Below are 20,459 nucleotides of genomic sequence, written 5' to 3' on the forward strand. Positions count from 1 at the left end.
AATAAATATAATCTAAAACATCTGTCTCACTGAACACACAGACTGAAAACATGTTGCTCATGTAAAGTCTCATCACAGAGGAAAGCCAGAAGGTTTTGTGCTCCACGAGAAATGAAATTATCAAAGATCTGATGACTCGACGGTAGGAAATGTCTGATATTAAAGAAAATGTACATGAATACTTGGTAGACTTGGCAACACGTCTTTAAAAGGTTGGGAAACCGTCCGATGCACGGATGCCCAAACTTTTTCAACTTGTTAACATCTGGTGAGCCAAATCGAACCTTACAGACGGCCAAATTATTATTATTATAAGCTGAAACTCCCCCAGAGATTCAAAAAATACTTGTGATATTGTTCAGTTATTACAATTACAAGTAATAATGTTCATATTTACTCACAGTTACTGCAAATGTTGAGGTATTTTAAGCTTGGGGGGTATTTACTGCTGTGCCTTCTCAGCAAAAAATTAATAAAGGCCTCAGCACAGTCAAGTCAGATGCCAGTGGAAGTGGAAGAGGAACAAAACTGCCTCATTTTCAGTAATTTTGCCCGTCTGTGTCTGGTACTGTGGTGAAAGAAAAATCTAGATCAGCTGGATCGGTTCAGAGGAGGCGCAGCACTTAGATATTTTCCCATGGGGAGACTTGACAGAATAAAACACAGCCTAACTTCATCTTGATTTCCATTTCTGTCTGTTTCCCCGAGGAAGGCATGACGCAGCAGAACTGAACCAGTACTGTAGCTAGTGCACGACCACACACACACACACACACACACACACACACACACACACACACACACACACACACTCTTACCTGCACTGTAGTTACCTCCGGCTGCTCGTGTAAAAAGATTCAAAAAGACAGTGTTTATTTAGGAGGAAATTACATTCAGCCGTCGGCCGGTCTGAGTGGTCGACAGCAGCTCCGGCCTGAATGCAAATGTCATTTTTCTAAAATACCCTTCAGATCTTTAACCCTGACCTCAGCTGCTCTGATCTCAGGTCATAACTTAACCATATATTCTGCAGCCTAATACCTCATTACTCTAATCTACAATCTCAACTGTTGTTCCAGCGATTTCAAAATAGTCCCTGCTGCACAACTGCTTTTGACAGGCCAACTAAATGTTTGTTGCGATGGATTACCCTTCCATGCCTGTGCGAGTTAATGTTCAGACTTCAGTGAGATGGATGTAAACTAATTTCTGCCTGGAAAAGTGGAAAAATCAGTCTAAACACTCGGGATAAGCTTTGGAAAAAGAGTTGGCGGACATGTTAGTATGCCTGATTTGCAGTTAAAACACGAACAACGACTTGTATTTTCCTTAAGCTCCACCTAAATATCACCAAGGAGCTACATTTTTACCATTTCCGTGTAAAAACACATCAGCCTCAAAACAATGCATTATTTACAGTTTTTCCAACTCATAATCGTTACCACAAATTGTCTTTACCACTCTCTAAACACATTTTCCTCACAGGCGGTCAGCTTATGCTGTTCATTTCCCAGTTAAGTGACTTCTTCCCCAGCTTACCACTCTTTTTTTTTACATGGCAAATGATAGCCAGGCCTCTGCTGTAATGAAAGGAACTCATTTTTGCTAAATTCAATAGAAATGATTTGTGGTTAAAGGAAATTGAAATGAAATTACTTTTGAACTGGGGCGAAACCACCTTCTCTGTAACAGTTTCCCATGGCGTTCGTACATGCTCACTCACCCATGGAGCCTTTTCCTTTCTCTTATTCGATGTTCTTCCGTCAGCTGGAAAAAAACTGAAACAGACACACAGATTTGATTTCTGATTTTTTCCAGCACGGAGCACATTAGGCAGGATGTCTGAAAAGCATTTTGGTTGACGCCTCCATCATGACCTTTTTTTGCATTTTGATTTTATTTGTGTTAAAATATTTGTGCTTGCTGTTCAGGTCACAGATTTGAGGACAACCCCGGGGTGAGACGACACCTTGTGAAGAAGTCGTCACGATGTCAGATGGCCCGGGCCAGCAACAGCTCCACGCCGCTGAGCAGCCTGAAGAAGAAGAAGAGAGCAGCGGATAAGAAAACTCACGAGGTTTGCAGCAAAACGCTCTCGTTCTCTCGACTACGCACATGAATCTACATAATGAATACTGGGTTAATGCTTTAATATGCAGGCGACATACAAGCATAAACTCTCTTTTGTTTAAGATACAAGAATATTAGTTGAAAACATTCAAAAATTACCAAAAAACTATCTAAAAAACTAAGAAATAAACTTTTTAATGCTATGAAATGTTTTCTGTTGCAGAGATATCTATTTAAGTTAGCATGCTAAGCAGTTAGCCGCAGCCTGTGCCAGTCCAAAGCTTCTGTACTAGCCGGGGTAAACACCGACACTTCCCCTGTGCTTCAAGCCCCCAGCACAGACCACTAACTACATGGCTAATTGAGCTAGGTAGCTAACAGCAGCTACACAACGTTATATTGATTAATGCGTATTTATTGATAAGTATGACTCCATGAATGGAAAAGTTTCGGGCTTGTAGCGTTAGCATGAGCACATTCCTACAAAGTCATTCTAGTTATTCTTCATGCCTGTCGACGGGTCAGATCCCAAAACTTACTGATCCCAAAACTTTACTTATACTGAACCTCTGCTCTGTTTCATCCTCAGCTGTTTGTGGAACTGAACGAGCTGATCGTGAAGGACCATGAAATGCGTTGGAAGGAACGAGCGCGCTGGATCAAGTTTGAAGAGGATGTGGAGGAGGAGACGGGCCGCTGGGGCAAAGCTCACGTGGCCTCGCTCTCCTTCCGCAGCTTGCTGGAGCTCCGCCGCACCATCACGCACGGTAAACACCAGAAAATAGATACATGGATACATTTTAAACAGTCTGGTATGCAGCAGCTGATTACCTCCTGTCCTAGGTGCCATCCTTCTGGACCTGGAGCAGAACTCTCTGCCCGGCATCGCCCATCTGGTGGTGGAGACGATGATCATCTCTGATCAGATCAGAGCCGAGGACAGGCCCAGTGTTCTCCGGGCGCTGCTTCTCAAACACAGGTCAGTCAGCGGGCAAACGCTCACTTCAATAATTAAAAAAGACGTCTAATTTTGATGTTCCTCCCTCAAACGGAACATTTTTATCATCTGGTTTCCATTCAGAGTGTGACGTCCCATCTGTAATAACACTTTAACACAATAATTGATAAGAAAAGATGGAAAACAAGCATTTCTTGCAGTTCAGAGGTATTTTGGACTCGTGGTTGATCGGTGAGGACTTTGTTTGTTGTCTTTATATGTTCATTGTGTGTTTGATCTTTGAAACAACTGTGGTATTAGCTGTCATGGCAACAGATCTCAATTTAATCTCAAACAATCCCAATCCCATTAATACCAAATAATTATCCCCACGTTGCTTCACGAGACAAGCCCCCTGAAAAAATATATTGTTATCTTAGATTAAGATGTTTCTTGATCCGTGTATTAACAGAACCTGCCCGGTGCTGCTCTGTTTACATTTTGATTTTTGATCACGGGTTATATTTTACGGCAGCTTGAGGAATAAATTCCTCGTTAATCATCATCCCACAGTGGAGGTTACAAAAAAAAAGGGCAAACTCAGGAGAACTGAACAGGGAATTTCCAAATTGTGACATTCAGCAACACTTGGCTCGTCGTCTGGCGTATTTCCCCGGAGGCTGACTAAAGTTTCAGATGTCAGGACTTTGCTGTAGCTGCACTCGACCGCCAGATTATAAAGTTTGATTCTTCATTGTGTGGGCGATCCAAGCCCCTTGATCTCTGTCTATGTAAAGACCTTTGGCTTTTCTGTGTCAGACTTACTTACTGTTTCACACACACAGAAAGAGTGAGTGTTAAAACCTGAGGCTCACTGACTGCACACAGTAAATGTAACAGACAGAGTGAGAGAGGCCTGGTAAAAACACACACTCAGCCTGAAACCAGCCTTTCTCACTCTTTTGCTACAAGTACAATATTGAGGTACTTACCTGAGTATATGTATTTTCTGCTTCTTTGTACTCAAATATTGTACTTTATATTTATACATCTTTTATAAAATAGATAAAATGTTACTGATCCCCGTTCATAAGCTACCCAGCTGGTAAACTGTACTTAACCCACCTTTACTAGCTGCAACATTAAAGTGATGAACAGAACAATGCATAATTATAATCCAGTGTTATTATACAGGAATGTGCCATGCTGCAGTACTTTTACTTTTTGTGCTATAAGTATATTTTGATGGTGGAAATTTAGATCTGCACCCTCAAGTGGTTGCCAGTTTGCTGTTCGAGCTAACGTTGCTAACACTAGCTGGCAAACTTTATCTTTGCTGACGCTATCTAATATTAATGTTTCTAATGCTAGCTAGCAAACATTAACGTTGCTGTTGCTATTAAATGTTAATGTTGCTAATAGTATCCAGCTAACGTTAGGACAGCACACTATGCTGGGCACATACTGTAGAAGTCAGACATTTTACGTGTTTTTCTTCCCACAAACTGGCAACTACCAAGACTGTTGATCGCTGACGAAGCACAGATACCTCCGGCGTTATACTACTACTATACTACTTATCTTATCTTATCAATATGAACTTTAAAACCTTGAATTTAAGATTAGAAGTGACCGACTCATCATCGAGCTATTTGGGTGCCTTCAAAAAGGCGTTTCTGTGTCATTCAGTATTTCTGCCTCTGTGGTTTTGTTGCCTTGTTGTCTTTGCATGTACGGCTATTTTCCCGTAAGCCACATGCTGATATCAAGTTCGATGATGCCGGTGGAAATTATTGGGTGCGATGTTGTCAAACCAGCGAATCTGTATGTGAGTAGATTTGGAGCGGGGGGGGACGGTGATCAGCGGGAACAAAACAACTTGCTTTTTAAATATCAAAATCTGGATTCATAAAAAACCAGGACTAGAACCAGGACAGTTACATCAGGTCCGGCTCACCGTTAGCATGCGGCCGTACTGCATGTCAAATGTCATCTCTCTCAGATGATCCCCCGCTTATTGATCGGCTCTCGCATCGACACGCCAGCGAAACTGACCTGACAGATATGGTCAATGGAATAGTGCACTACACATAGTGGATTATAGATTTTCACACTGTTACATAATGAAAGAAACAAGGTAACCGAATGTCAGCTGTCAAATTGAATTAGCAACAAGGGGAAGATAAGCCGTGCTGTCAACAATTCAAATGTCAACATGCTCCAGTTTATGTTTTGTGTCCTTTCGGGCATCACTCCGAATGATATCTGGCAGAAATGCTCTTTAGAAACATATTAATGTCTCTCTCTGTCAAACATTATTTAATTCATTTGATTTTTAGTACAGTCGAGGTCTGAGATGAAGTGTAATGACTCGAGAGCTCCCCTGACTTTACCTCCAGTGCCACCATTAGGTTGACATTTTTGTTTTTTTTATTGACAACTAATGGATGGACTGCTGTTAAAAAGTGGGTGATACATTCATGGTGCCCAGAGGATAAATAACTGTGTTGATCCTCTGACTTTGCACTTTGCTGTCGGGTAGATAACCATTAGATTTAAAGGGTTTATGGAGAACATGAACATCGGGGTAAACTGAGGCAATAGTTGATACTAAGGCTTTTTATCCTGTTCTATCATGACACATTTGGATACAACTTATATTACTAAATACCTTCAAAACCTCAGTTGTAGTTTGTGTTTAGCGCTAATAAGCAAATAGAAGGTTGATTTTTGAGTTTCATTTCCAACTCGTCAAATACTGACGCTTTGGGGTTGTTGGACGGGTCGACCGCCAACCCAAAGCGTCAGTATTTTTGACGAGTTCTTACAAACTGGACCTCTAACATCAGTGTTGATGGTAAATGTAGTAAATTGAGCTACAAGCTATTTCAGCTTGGATTTAGCCTCCCGGCAGCTCGTTGGTGTGCTGCTGCAAAACAAAACTTGTCTTCTGGCCTGTAAACTAGCTTCATTATCCCAAAGTATGAGTGCAGAGGATGATATGGAAGAGGATACATTTTCGTCTGCAGTGCATCCTGGTACATGTAGGCGCTGCAGGCACAGCTTTGCAGAAGGAGAACTTAGCTTTGTTGGTCAGTGATACATGCAAGAAGATTTTATTGCTTCATTTGACTACTTTATGACGTTGATGCTGGTCTGACAAACACATGAAAATGTAACAAATTTGGCATTTTATGTGTGTTAGCATGCTAATATTAGCATTTAGCAATCACAGAGGCACTAGCATGGCTGAAGTGTAGCTTTTTAATCTTTTTTATCTTTGAGCTGACATGCAGACACGTTGGTGTCAGTGTCCACTAGCAAACAGAAACATGCTTCTGACAATAGGTCCATTTATTAGCTGTGAAGCTCGTTAGCTGTTGCCTGGTTGTCATGTAATTGTAGATTTTCCAATTTTCATTTATCTGAGCACTTTTCAGACTCTGTGTCCATGTTAGCTTAAAAGTTCTCAACCTTTAAAAAAGCTTAAAGGCTTCAGAATGACTACAAAATGGACCTCGGAGTCAGATTGCTTTGAGAACTGCTCTTGAAAAACTTGTCCAGAAAAATCCTCATCTTATCCCCTGATCCTGTATACAACCCTTCTATGATAAGCCTCCTCTGTCTGGCTTCCCCCTCTGTCCAACCCCAGAATGGTACAGCCTGAGTTTGCTCAGTGACAGTAATCATGTGTGGAAAAAATGCTGCGGTGTGATGACACTTCATTCTTCCTTTGGATAAGGCCAGAAGGTCACAGCAGAATAATGTAATAATACTGACATTGCCGTGACCAAAATGTGCATGAGATGGATTCGACACAAACAGAGCGACACAACAGATGAACGCAGAGTGAGCCGGCCAGCGGACACTCTCAGCGGCAGGCCATCATGCGCTCATTCCCGTCTTTCCACATAAATTCCCAGCATGTCACTGGCTGCTTCCACTGGGGGAAAAAACAAAAACTACTCATGTCATTAGAGTCATCACCAGTCTGAGATATCAGATTTACGACGTGGAAAGAAAACACATGGAGGCGCTGCTAAAATGTAGCTCATCGCTTACTCAGAACACTTGAAAAGATCCTCTGGAAACGACCTCGAGCACAATTCGACTTCAGCGTCACACCTCGTTCTTTTGTCCTCGCGGCGCTGTCGCGTTCCAATCTGGGCGCCGTCTTATTGGACCTCGCGGACCTTAATGAGCACGGTGATGTCACTATTGGACTGAGCGGTGATGTAATGAAGCAGTGTTAAAAAAAACTTGGCTTGGTGTGACACACTAAATGCTTCTCCTTAAGAGGGAGAGAAACATGCTTGGACTCACATGCATGAAGGCGTAGCTAATAAGGCTGCACAGATTCGTCTCTGGCTGTTCTTCTGATGTTCTAATGCAAATATATCATTTTGAGAAATGACCGCGTCACCTCAGGCTTTCTCGGAAGAGCTCTCTAATTAGCTTAACTTGAAAAATAGTTTGGATCTGGAAGGATGCTGCCGATGACTCTTCTAAATTTACGACCTTTCGTTGCGAGTGCCTGAGTTAAAGCGCTTCAACATGTCAAGTGAACAGAAGGTAGAGCTGACGGTATGTTGGGGGAGCAGGAATCACAGCTGTGCCGCTCACTTCTACAATCCAGAATGATCCTGCAGCCTTCTTAATTAACGTACCTCCTAATGATAGTTTGCCGCACGATTGCAATCTTATTACAAGTTTAATTCACCTTCAGGCTGGGGAGATAATTAGTAGATACACGTTCCCGTTGAGGTTTCTGATACTAAAGGCAAAATGATCTAGAAGAACTCCATGACTGCACAGAAAACTCAGTTTGTGGATGAACAGCTTTCAATAAAAGATTATAAACTGACCTTGTGTTGAGAATATGTAGTTAAACATACTTTATTGTATGACATTGTAAGTCATAATTATGACTTACCATGTCAAAATTCAAAATTTGGGATTTTTTAATCAAAGCTAAGTTTTCATCATTTATTTTATTTTTTAAACAAACTGAAATGGGCTTTCATTAAAGCTGACAGCTGGGGTGTCAGCTGACTCCAGCCTGCCTGTGATCCTAAGAATAAGCAGGTATGTGTGGCTGGCTGGCTGGCTGGCTGGCTGGCTGGCTGGATGGATGGCTGGCTGGCTGTTAGATGGATGGACGGATGGAAGGATGGATGATTGTTAGATGGATGATTGATTGTTAGCTGGATGGACAGACGGAGGGATGGACGGATGGATGTTAGGTGGATGGATGGATGGATGGATGGATGGATGGATGGATGGATGGATGGCTGGCTGGCTGGCTGAAGGACGGATGGATGTTAGGTAGGTGGATGGATGGATGGATGGATGGATGGATGGATGGATGGATGGCTGGCTGGCTGGCTGAAGGACGGATGGATGGATGGATGGATGGATGGATGGATGGATGGAAAGATGGACTGTTAGAAGGATGGATGGACGGATGGATGATGGACAGACAGACGGATGGATGGATGATTGTTAGATAGATGATTGTTGGATGGATGGATGGATGGATGGATGGACAGACGGACGGATGGATGGATGATTGTTGGACGGATGGATGTTGGATGGATGGATGGATGGATGATTGTTGGACGGATGGATGTTGGATGGATGGATGGATGGATGATTGTTGGACGGATGGATGTTGGATGGATGGATGGATGGATGGATGGATGGACGGATGGGAAAATAACGTACAATGTTGTAATGACAGTCGTCACTGTGAACATATTAGCATCATTAGTAAAACCTACCCTCGTACAGCTAACTTGTTAGCATGGCTGTAGACCGACTCGCTCTCTCTTTTTGTTTCCCCCGCAGCCATCCGAGTGATCTGAAACATCGTTTCCACCGCCACCAATCATCCGCCAGTCTCCACGGCAGCTTCAACCACAACCACGTCCCGGACACCAACCTGCCACTGGTGTCCGAAGAGCACGACGAGAACCACGATAAAGGAGGCGTGTACGACCCCAAACAGGACGTGTTCGTCAGCCTGTTTGTAAGTTTACTCAGACTTTTTGATTTGGCATTTTTGTGTCCTTAAACACAACACAATCAATTTTCTACTTGGTACAACAGTAAACAAAACCTTCAAAATTCTGGGCAGCTAGTACTTCTGTATTGCCAGACAGCCGCAGAATGACTGGCGTATGATTTAGAAATTGTTGTTGGACCTGCTAGAAAGATATATCTTGCTGTCAGCTGATTATTGTGAAAACATAATATTAGCTCAACGAAAGGACCCAGCAAAGTTTACTTGTTTCATCATATTAGAGTTATTAATCTTCAATAGCCACAAATAGATACATTACTTCATTGCTATGCAGCTTGAAAAAAGCTGTGTTTAAAAAATAATATAAATATTATAATTTAAATGCAGAGGCCCTTTTTTCTATTTGGTGATCCAAGTCTGATCTAAGTTGTTTTCTCTCCTGTGTGATGACTTATGAACTGGTGAAAAATAAAGTTGTGCCAAGTGAAACATTGTGAAAACATGTGGGAAAAAAAATATTTTCCATGTGTGGAACACTTTTTTTTTCACGTGTGAAACCAAGTAAATATTTTTCCCAGGAATGTTTTTTGAATGTGGGAAACAAAGCGTGAAAACAAGTTTTGGAACGAGATTTAAAAAACCTGTTTTTCCCCACTCTGTTTGACACATGAACATCTTTATCTCCTCCTGAAATTTTTTTCCCACTTGGCTTCACACACGCACAAAAAAAAAGAAATCTTGGGTTTTCACAGATGGATAATAGATAACAGAACTTAGAAAGATGACTCTGAAATATTATTTTTTTCGCCAGTTCTTAAGTCATAAACACAGGAGAGAAAACTATCTAGATCAGACTTAGACATAGATACTTTTATTATTATTATTATTATTATTTTTTACGACACAAGGCGAAGGTGCTCATACCGCTTTTGTCCACAGGGGGCACCAGATTCAACAACAATGAAAGCTCCTTGTAGCAGCTTTAACTCTACAACAACCTTTTTTCTGCACACTCCCTTTAATCTTTGCATCAATGTGAGAAGGTGACCAGAAATTAAATCTGGCTGATGATTGACTGTGACACAGCTGAAACAGTGCAGGCAGACAAGCACAGTAAATACGACTTACCAAAGCCAAAGTCAGTGATTAACTCGTTTTGACATGAATCCACATGGATAATTGAACTCAGCTATCTAAGTGGACAGAGATAAAAGCCACGTCGAGCTGTCTTGTTCTAGTTTATGGTTTGCATTAAGATCTGAGAATCAGCAGTAAGCACAGATTTAAGGATGATTACACAAAATTCCTGATGTGAGGCCCCGTGGCTCCCTCATTGTTCTTTGAAACGCCCCTCCATGAGGTCAGAAGTCGTGTAGGTAGTTCTTGAAGTCGGAGAAAGCGAGCCCTCTCCGTGCCACATGTGTCGAATTATGTTCTTAGTCAGCTTACAGGTGCTTCTAGTTAAAGCTTCTTGAAGCATTAACTGTGAAAACTTAATGTTCCCCTGTGGCTTAAAATGTTGGCAAATTTGAAAACAGCCTATTAAAACAGATTCTGCTCAATCATAAAAAAAAGGCTCTCTCTACTCTACAGGGGTATTAGATTATTGTTCATATACATTTCCCACAATATATCCACGTTATTGGTCCCATGCTGGGTTCATGGTGTCACATCATGTTGGTCGGAACAACAATGTGATTTTTTTTTGTTTTGTTCTGTTGCTCCTCCAAGAAATCTCTCCACCCTCTGCCCCCTGAGAGCCATCCAGCTGCAGCCAGATCGATGAAGCTCCTCGCCAAGATTCCCAAAGATGCTGAAGCTGTCATTGTTTTAGTTGGTAAGCTCTGGGAGCTCTGACAAAAGTAGATTAGTTAGAAAAAGGAAGGCATTATGTCTTTTCTCTTCCTCTGTTTTTATAACCTGCGAAGACGTGAATCTGCTTGATGTAAATTCTCCATTAAAAAACATTTAATCACACCATAGTCATAGTTAATGGTACATTCTCCTGTGTGTACTGGGTGATTAGTGTACTTATAACTAAAGTGCTGTCATCGATCGTGTTAAAAAGCTCAGAAGTGTAAACTTGTGGTGTTTTCCTTGTCAGGCTGCGTTGAGTTTCTGGAGCAGCCGGCCATGGCCTTCGTCAGGCTGAGCGACGCCGTCCTTCTGGAGTCGGTGCTCGAGGTCCCCGTCCCTGTTCGCTTTCTTTTCGTCCTGCTCGGTCCAAGTCAGGCCAACGTGGACTATCACGAGATCGGACGCTCCTTCTCCACTCTCATGTCTGACAAGGTAGTATACAGTCAATATTGAAAGATGTAAAAAACACATATCAGACGGATGATTTAGTACTGAGTCCCAAAAAAGCAAAGATAACTGTTGAGAGAAAAGAGGAGAAAACATGCCAAAAAGCTGCTGATCATCCCTCTCAGGATAATTGATGAAACAGTCCTTTGGATCTTTTTGGTTGCATAAAAATCATGGCAGTGAAGCGCCTCTCACTGCTAACAGATGCTGTAACTAATACACAGTTAATGCAGTTATAAACGGTCGACGAGATCCTTTGAGCTTCAGCGACCTTTCTTAAGCTTCCGTTGATGACATCCAGTTGTATTTCGCTGCAGAGTTTCCACGAGGTGGCCTACTTTGCCGACGACAGACAGGACCTCCTGAACGGTATCAATGAATTCTTGGACTGCAGCATCGTCATTCCACCCTCAGACGTGGAGGGCAAAGACCTCCTGAAGACGGTGGCCGACTTCCAGAAGCAGATGCTGCGCAAGAGGAAGGAAAGAGAGCTGAAGAGGCACCAGTCCACATCTGGAATGGAGCAGAACAACAAAGGTACTCTGTCAAGTTCTCTAACGAGCCTCTTTTCCACGCCAGAGCCTCAATTACTCGGTTTGAAGGAGGCACCTGTGATCCTGCAGGAGATGTTAGACCTACGCTGCAAACACAGATCGATCCCAAAAGTCTGACTACTTTAAACTGTGTGCAGGACAGTCCCTGTGTTTGCACTGTTAAAACATAGATGTGATAAGTTTTTCTTCAGTATTTCAACAAATTGACATTTTTTGTTATCCTGTAAAAAAGCTTGTTGAAAACATGATTGAGTCTTTAAAGCTGCAATCCACCTGTTGAAAGGTCTAATCATTTTTTATACCATATATATTTAATGTGTAAATAGTGTTCCTCAAGATGTGCACTGTCATAAAAACTGTTTGATACGACCACTGGAGGGCGCCAAAGACAGTTTTGAATCCTACACATAGAGGAATAAAGACTGTATTTTTCATCACTCAGTACTTTCTAGATTCCTGACAGCATCACTCAGCCCCCGGCCTTCAAACTGAAGACAGAATATAAAAAAAACTTCCATATGTCATCACAAATATATTATTATTTTTGCAATAATCCCCTGAAACAGCTGGGCACTGTTGATTTTAGGGAATGTTACTCAACCAGGAGTAAACAGAGCATTTGTTTGGGACAACCGGGCAACTAATGATTATTTTCAATGTTTATTAATCTGTTCTCTATTAATCGATGAGGTGTTTGGTCTTTAAAATGTCAGAAAATGTTGAAAAATGTTGATCAGTGTTTCCTGAAAGCCGAGATGTCGTCCTTAATCGTCTTGGAAGGAAACCAGAAAATATTCATATCTTAAAATGCTTGAATCAGAGAATTTTCACTAGTGGTTTCTTTATGTAACGGATCCTGTCACAACCCCCTCAGAGGTGAACCAGGAGGAGGAGGAGGAGGGAGACCAGGAGGTGGACCCTCTGAAGCGCTCAGGGATCCCTTTCGGAGGCCTGATCCACGACATCCGCCGCCGCTACCCGCACTACGTCAGCGACTTGAAGGACTCCCTGGACATGCAGTGCATCGCCGCCGTCATCTTCATCTATTTTGCTGCACTGTCGCCCACCATTACCTTCGGAGGCCTGCTGGGTAAAACTGAATCTACAAGAACACACAAATATGTGGATGTCGTTCTGATACCCTGTGTGCTTAAGGTGTGTTTTCACACACAGGAGAGAAAACAGAGGGCATGATGGGAGTGACGGAGCTCATCGTGTCGACCGCAACTCTTGGAGTTATATTCTCGCTGCTCGCTGGTCAGCCGCTCCTCATCATCGGCTTCTCAGGACCCTTACTGGTGTTTGAAGAAGCGTACTACAAGGTACGTCAGCTGAAAACGTGGAAATCCAATGAGTTTACACTACGGATAGAACGATTCTCCCACACAATATTCAGCATTGTTTTAAAATTTCATCCCTCTGTGGTCTCACAATAACATCTGACTGGGTTTAATGTCACTGTCACACTGAGCAGAACAGGTGGACACAAATGCAGGAGGCGGCAGGCGGATCAATGGATGAGTGTTTAAAATATTAGCAGGAAAAGACTCTTTCAAGACTAAAAGTCATCCTTCAGTAGAAAGTGTTAAAATATTACTTTGGTAAGAGTGAAAGTCACCCGTTCATGTACATGAAATACAAGTAAAAGTCTTAAAGTATATGATATTAAATGTACTTAAGTATCAAAACTACAAGTAAAAGTACACTTTACACGTATTTACATGTATGTATTCAGTGTATACTGCTGGTCAACTGATTGTCAGATCTGACATTCAGCATTTTTGTGATTATTAAGTTTGATTTCCAATAAAATAAACCCTGGCAATGAAGCAGTATGCAATCTGCAGAGTACCCAGTACCTACAGCAATCAAATAAATGTAGTGAAGTAAAAAAAGTACAATATTTGCCTGTGACATGTAGTGCAGGGGAAGTAAAACAGTAGCAGGAATACTTAGTATGAGTACAAGTACAGCAAAATTGTACAGTACTTGAGTATATGTACTTACAGTTACAGTCCATCACTAGTTACACATAATGAGAAATAGAAACAGTATGAAGTTACAGAAAGTACCTCACAATTGTACTTAAGTACAGTACTTGAGTAAAATGTACTGTATATGTATCTGTTCCAAATATCAGTTATCTGCCTCCTTGATTTCTAACAGTCAGTTCTGGTACGTACGGGTCGATCCCTGCTTTACACAGTCAGCCACCACGTCTGCGTCTCTTCCCTCAGTTCTGTCAGGCCCACGACTACGAGTACCTGACCGGTCGGGTGTGGATCGGTTTCTGGCTCATCTTCATCGTCCTGGTGATCGTGGCGGCAGAGGGCAGCTTCTTGGTTCGCTACATCTCCCCCTTCACCCAGGAGATCTTCGCTTTCCTCATCTCCCTCATCTTCATCTACGAGACCTTTTCAAAGCTCATTAAGGTAACTGCTTCATGCTCATCTCCCCATTAAAACTTCTAAATGACTCATTTATGATTTATTGTACTTTACTTATTAGTTTAGTTGATAGCATCCAAGAATTAGATTTAATCCTTTTTCTTATCCTGCAAAAACCCACCACAACCAGTCCACAGAGGATAAACTGAGCCCTTCTCTGGTTTCCAGGTGTTTCAGGAACATCCACTGATGGCGATGTACCCCACCGACACCACCGCCACTGTTGACCTTCACGAGTTTGACCAGATGTTCAACCAGCCCAACACTGCTCTCCTGTCCTTGGTCCTGATGATTGGCACTTTCTTTCTTGCTTTCTTCCTCAGGAAATTTAGAAACAGTCGCTTTTTAGGTGGCAAGGTACCTTTAAAAACTTTCAATGTGCTCAAGCAGTGCTCTGTGGAGTCAAGTTGCGCGTTTTGATGTTTGGGTTCTCGATATATCCACAGGCCAGAAGAATCATCGGTGACTTTGGCATCCCCATCTCAATCTTAGTGTCGGTGTTCGTGGATTACCACATTACTGACACTTACACACAGGTAACGTCTTCAGTCACAACAACTGAAGGAGTAGATTTTTATTACAGTTCCAACAAAAGTGCTTAAACACTACTTTTATTTACTTTTTTAGAAACTTAACGTGCCGTCGGGCTTCTCGGTCACCTCCCCCGACAAGAGAGGCTGGTTCATCAGTCCCTTCGGTGACAAGCAGCCGTTTCCCACCTGGATGATGGGAGCGTCGATCGTTCCTGCCTGTCTCGTCTTCATCCTCATTTTCATGGAAACTCAGATCACTTCGTACGTACGATGATCATCTGCAGGTGTAAAATGTCTGTTTTATTTTACTGAATTTCAGCTTTTTAAATCGTTTCCCATTTTTCCTCCGACCCTTCAGATTGATAGTCAGTAAGAAGGAGCGTCGCCTGGTCAAAGGCTCCGGCTTCCACCTGGATCTCCTGCTCATCGTCATCCTGGGCGCCATCTGTCCTCTGTTCGGCCTGCCGTGGCTGACGGCGGCCACCGTCCGCTCCGTCACTCACGTCAACGCCCTCACGGTCATGAGCAAAGCCACAGCGCCTGGAGAAAAGCCCATGATCCAGGAGGTGAAGGAGCAGAGGCTGACCGGGCTTCTGGTGGCTGTTCTTGTTGGTAAGAGGAAAAAGAAGAATGGGAGTCTGGGATTTCAACTGTTGTTCACTAAATCTAATTCCTGAACACTGATTGTCCAATCGTAACAGAGCAAATTGTAGCTGTGGGCACATAAGCCTGTCAGGCATTGGATCTCCACACCCGCCACAGACCCATTATATTATTTATCACTGCTCACTTCATAAGTGTCACGATAGGATGAAAAGATCGACAGGTAGAGGACCCAAATCACACAGGCAGGTAGTCAAACAAAAAGCAAGGTTTAATGAGCTGACTCCAAAAGAGGGAACAACAAAAGGCAGGCAAAGGAAACAACAGGCGACTCAACTGGTGACTGGACTTTAATACTAACTAAACTAACGAGGGGAGGAGGTGCAGGTGGAGAGAGGTGGAGAAACACAGGTGAGGGGAAGGAGTAGGGGGAACAAGAGAGCAGGGGAGGAGCTGATAGGCTGGGAAGAACTCTGGGAACAAGGCCTAGCTGACGAAGCTGATGCAGGGCAGGTGTGGAGGAACACAAGAAGGAAACAGAGCAAATGTTATATTCAATTTCAGATGCTCATTCCCCCTGAATACCACACACTGGCCCTTTAAATTCCACAAAATAGTTTCCTTTAAAATCAATAAATCACATTTAAATAAATCACGTCAGCTGGAGAAAAAGAGGGATCTGATCTGACAAACACCAGATCATCTTTGCTATTTTATCATGGCTGTGGACTGAAATTTCCAGGCGGTTTGTCTGTTTTGAAAGAAAACAGTGTCACAGCTCCTGCACGTCCAGACGTTCATAAAGTACGAATGTCTCAAAATTATTTTATATTCTGTTTACAAGTCGTCTTCAAAATGAACTGAAACATTCACATTTCAGAATGAAAATTTGAGTTTTTCATCCACTGGCTCGTACTGTTACGCCGGCTAGAATATCTTGTTTCAATTAAGGTTAGGCTTCCCACAGTAGACTTAAGTATGATCCAGTTTGGGTACACAACCATAATGACTCATGATGCCTGAGCTTAGCTTGATTGAAACGCTGTGTGGATTAGGAATAAGACTTTTCGGATTAGCCGGAAAAAAGCGTTTCAACCATCATAGCTGAGCAGAGAATATGTTTCGAATCATCGACAGTGTGTTTGTCTCTGTCTCACCTTTAACCCCTTCCTGCCCGTCAGGTATGTCCATCGTGATGACGGACGTGCTCCGGCTCATCCCTCTGGCCGTGCTCTTTGGCATCTTCCTCTACATGGGGGTCACCTCTCTGACGGGCATCCAGCTGTACGAGCGCATCACACTCATGGTCACGCCCGCCAAGCATCACCCCGACCACATCTACGTCACCAAGGTAACACGTGCAGTCCCAATGTTTACGTGCCCTCGTGGGTTTATTATTAGTGGTGGGACGGAGAAGCCAAACCCAGCAGAGCGGTGACTGCAGCAGCAGTCTCGGTTTGAAAGAATAACCAGATTATTCAGACCCGTGTGTACATGATACATGAACATTATCCCGGGCTTGGACTCCTTCACATCCAGTAAACTGTCAGTTCTTCACCAGCAGAGAATTACAAGCTGAGTAGGGATTTTTCTGGCGCTACTTCACCGACTTCCAAAGATGCTGAAGAGAGGAAAAACGTTTGCCGAGTTTTGACCCCAAACGGAGTGTTTCCCCCGACAGCTGAAGAGAAACACAGTTTGTTTTCTCTCCAACTGGTCACGGCTGGATTTAGCTTCTCCGTCTGATCATCAATAATAGTGAATTCTCAGCAGAACCGGTGTCATACTAACTGCTTACTAACACTAGCTTGGCAACTAACCTGCACAATTATCAGAAACCTGAATAGGGTGTTTACATACTGTGGCAGTGTTTCTGTTTAACCAGCATGTTGGACAAGGGCTCATCCATGCTGTTAAACCAGAGCAAGGACATTGTTTTTTTTTGTCTTACTGACACCGTCGGTAGGAGGAATGATTGCAATAAGGAAAACCTGTTTCAGGGTTCATACAGACACTGACTTGGAAAAAAATCCTTTAAGCTAAGTCGAGGGGGGAAATGACAGATGTACAACAGCAAAACCAATCTTTGAAGACAAAAAAATAGAAAAAAGAAACATTCCAATGCTAAAGTATGTTTGAACAATCAGAGACAGGGGGGAGGATAACATGAAATGGCAGCAGATTAGTTAGTAGCCATAAAAACGTGTTGGCATTGTGTATAATATATTACTGGACGATCCTACAGAAGGCGCAGACAGAAAAAGGGTCTGAATGGATCAACACCTCACGTACTGACATCAATACTTTCCAAAAAACAGGATCCACGCATGCAAACTGCACATGAACACTCGTCTGTCGCTGCTGTGTGAGTGCACACAGTGATGATCAGCTGTGTGACAGCGTCATTAAATCACATTATGATTAAAATATGGTCAGTTTTCACGTTTTTGATTCAAAACAAAAGAAATAACACAAAAAGAAATGTCTTTTGTGTTCAGAAGCAGCCTCATAATTCTGCTTTCACTCTGTAAATCATGACCTCTAACAGCATCTGTCTCAAAACTAGTCATTCTCATACTGATTTTATTTAGTATTGGATTGAAAACAAGTTTGTGGTTCATGAAGAACACAGGAAAAAGTCAGGAAAAGTTTACAGGAAGTTGCATATCTTACACAAAATCATCAGATACAGGATTTTCCACTAGATGGAGCCAAAAACATGTGATATATTCTTAATGCTGGGGACCAGTTTGTGTTCAGAGTGTTTAATGTGTCTGTACTGTGGAGCTATGGTCTACTGGTTTTCTGCCCATTAACCACCACGTGTGTGTGTGTTGCTTCAGGTGAAGACATGGCGCATGAACATGTTCACCCTGACGCAGCTGGCGTGCATCGTGGCCCTGTGGGTAGTCAAGTCCACCGTGGCCTCCCTGGCGTTCCCCTTCGTCCTCATCATGACGGTGCCACTGCGCCGCCTCATCCTCTCCAGGGTCTTCGAGGAACGTGAGCTCCAGGCGGTAGGTTGGCTCGCACAGATACTCCATGAATGTTTGAGTCTTCGCCACGATAATCTGATCCCACAAAACCTCCAGATACTTATTTTACAGCAGATTTAACATGAGATGGATGTCGACCTGCTCGATCATCTCTTAAAGTAAAATGCTACAAATGATTTTCTCCTCTGCGATCAGGGACGGCTTTCTCTTCCAAATATTTTCAAACGATATGCAAATATTTCTTTTTGCTCCGTCCTCTGACCAGAAAGAGATTCACAGTTCGTCCTGAAGCGAGGCTCCATTGTTTTCTTGGTTAGATCCCCCAAACCCCATACATGTCATCACTGTCAGATTAAAACCTTCCATTCCCAAAATGTTCACTTTTGCAGGAGCTAGAATAAACAGCTTTGTTCTTAACTTGACCACCAATTGTGTTGCGTTCATCCAAAGGTCTCACGAACCCGAAGGCACCGTAGAACTGCCTCAAACTACCCAGGACCTTGAAATGAAGTTAAATGACCTAAATTGGACCTCCATGATGTCAGATACACATTAGCCTTGTAACTTTTACCCTCCCAGGCACTTTAATACCTGTAGTTTGGTTCATATGGTCCAGACTGGCTTTTTTTTAGAGCTGCAAGCATGAAGAGCTGGAGCTCGCTGTATTAAAGGAATAGTTCTACATTTTTTGGAAATACTTTGGCTTTCTTTCTGACAATTAGAGGAGAAGATTGATTTGTATTCAGAGGTCTATGTGCTAAAGAGGAAGCTAGCAGTCAGCTAACTTATATTGTCGGCTTCCAAATATTGGAAATGTTCTGGCACATTACTCCCAGTAAGAAGTATAGATTAAACTAACAGGGGCTTATACTGACCTTGTGTGGAAAACGCTGGTGGTATCACCTTATTTCCAGGTGCCAGAAATATATTTTTACATACAAAACCATAGTCACATGAACTATTCAAAAGTCATGACCTGTCCCTAGATTAAACGAATGGTATGCAACATGATAATTAGATCTTGAGTGATGATGAGCAGTTGTTTTAACCTCCAAACCAAGGGGTTCAGCTCAGCCCTTTTCAGCTAAGCTAAGTTAGCCAGCTGCTGGCTGTAGCTTCAGATTTAGAGCGTGGACATGTGACTAGCATCAGTCTTCTTATCTAACTCGAAGAAGAAGAAAGCAAAGTGTATATTTCCAAAAATGTCAAACATTTCCCCTCATACTGAGCAGATTTAAGAGTAGTTTAGCTGTTGAACTGACTCTGAAATCATGTATATATCATCATAAAATCCACCTGAGCACACCTGAAAGCCGAGTCCATGGTGTGAAACCATCCTCAGGTGCCTTGTCTTCCCTTTGAGCAAACCTTGAATCAAAACGACTGAAGATAATTTGTCTTCCCACAGCTGGACTGCGACGAGGATTCCCCCAACTTTGACGAAGACGGACGAGACGAGTACAACGAGATCCACATGCTTGTGTAAATTCAAACCGGACCCCGGCCAAAGATGACTTCCTTTCATCCTCCAGCTCTGACCAATCAGAGCGAGCCTCTTTTGGGGAAAACCTCAGTTGTCTGTGGGTAGCGGTGACAAAAGCGAGAGGAGGCTACCTGTTTGTAAAATATTCAAAAAGCTATAGCTGGATAATCACCTCTTACCTTTGTTTGTTAAAGAGCACACCTAATGTTAGATCTCTGTGGTGGCGTCGTGTTAAACCCCCCCTGAAGATGTTTATTGTGCCAGAGGCCTGAAAACAGCTCTGAGCAGCCTACCTGACGTGGACGATGCAAAAAACTTTTTGTCCTTTGTATCCCTTTAATTACTCTGCAGGTTCTGGGCGCAAGTGCAATGATGATGGTGACCTCTAGGACTACAGCAGGCTGGATGATATATTTTTTGTCCTGAACGTGGGACGCAGGGTCAATTTGCTTTCATTTCATTTCATTTTTCACCAAAATTCGTAATTGTTCATGCGAATTGACCCTAAAT

At 42.7% G+C, this 20,459-nt stretch overlaps 1 protein-coding gene across 1 annotated transcript in view; it reads left to right on the forward strand.

Annotated features, from left to right (window-relative positions):
- slc4a3 (solute carrier family 4 member 3) overlaps positions 1 to 19,952 on the forward strand; it is a 32,756-nt gene extending 12,804 nt beyond the window's left edge. Inside the window, exons 5-21 of the mRNA XM_073473193.1 lie at positions 1,932 to 2,077; positions 2,660 to 2,837; positions 2,914 to 3,049; positions 8,855 to 9,017; positions 10,761 to 10,866; positions 11,134 to 11,318; positions 11,651 to 11,870; positions 12,762 to 12,977; positions 13,061 to 13,209; positions 14,125 to 14,319; positions 14,503 to 14,691; positions 14,781 to 14,870; positions 14,962 to 15,128; positions 15,226 to 15,479; positions 16,652 to 16,821; positions 18,314 to 18,487; positions 19,875 to 19,952. Coding sequence (XP_073329294.1) covers positions 1,932 to 2,077; positions 2,660 to 2,837; positions 2,914 to 3,049; positions 8,855 to 9,017; positions 10,761 to 10,866; positions 11,134 to 11,318; positions 11,651 to 11,870; positions 12,762 to 12,977; positions 13,061 to 13,209; positions 14,125 to 14,319; positions 14,503 to 14,691; positions 14,781 to 14,870; positions 14,962 to 15,128; positions 15,226 to 15,479; positions 16,652 to 16,821; positions 18,314 to 18,487; positions 19,875 to 19,952 — 2,816 coding nt within the window. The remainder of the gene's footprint in view (positions 1 to 1,931; positions 2,078 to 2,659; positions 2,838 to 2,913; positions 3,050 to 8,854; positions 9,018 to 10,760; positions 10,867 to 11,133; positions 11,319 to 11,650; positions 11,871 to 12,761; positions 12,978 to 13,060; positions 13,210 to 14,124; positions 14,320 to 14,502; positions 14,692 to 14,780; positions 14,871 to 14,961; positions 15,129 to 15,225; positions 15,480 to 16,651; positions 16,822 to 18,313; positions 18,488 to 19,874) is intronic.
- Positions 19,953 to 20,459: the final 507 nt, after the last annotated feature.

Source organism: Pagrus major, chromosome 9, assembly GCF_040436345.1.
Source record: "Pagrus major chromosome 9, Pma_NU_1.0".
NCBI lineage: Eukaryota > Metazoa > Chordata > Actinopteri > Spariformes > Sparidae > Pagrus > Pagrus major.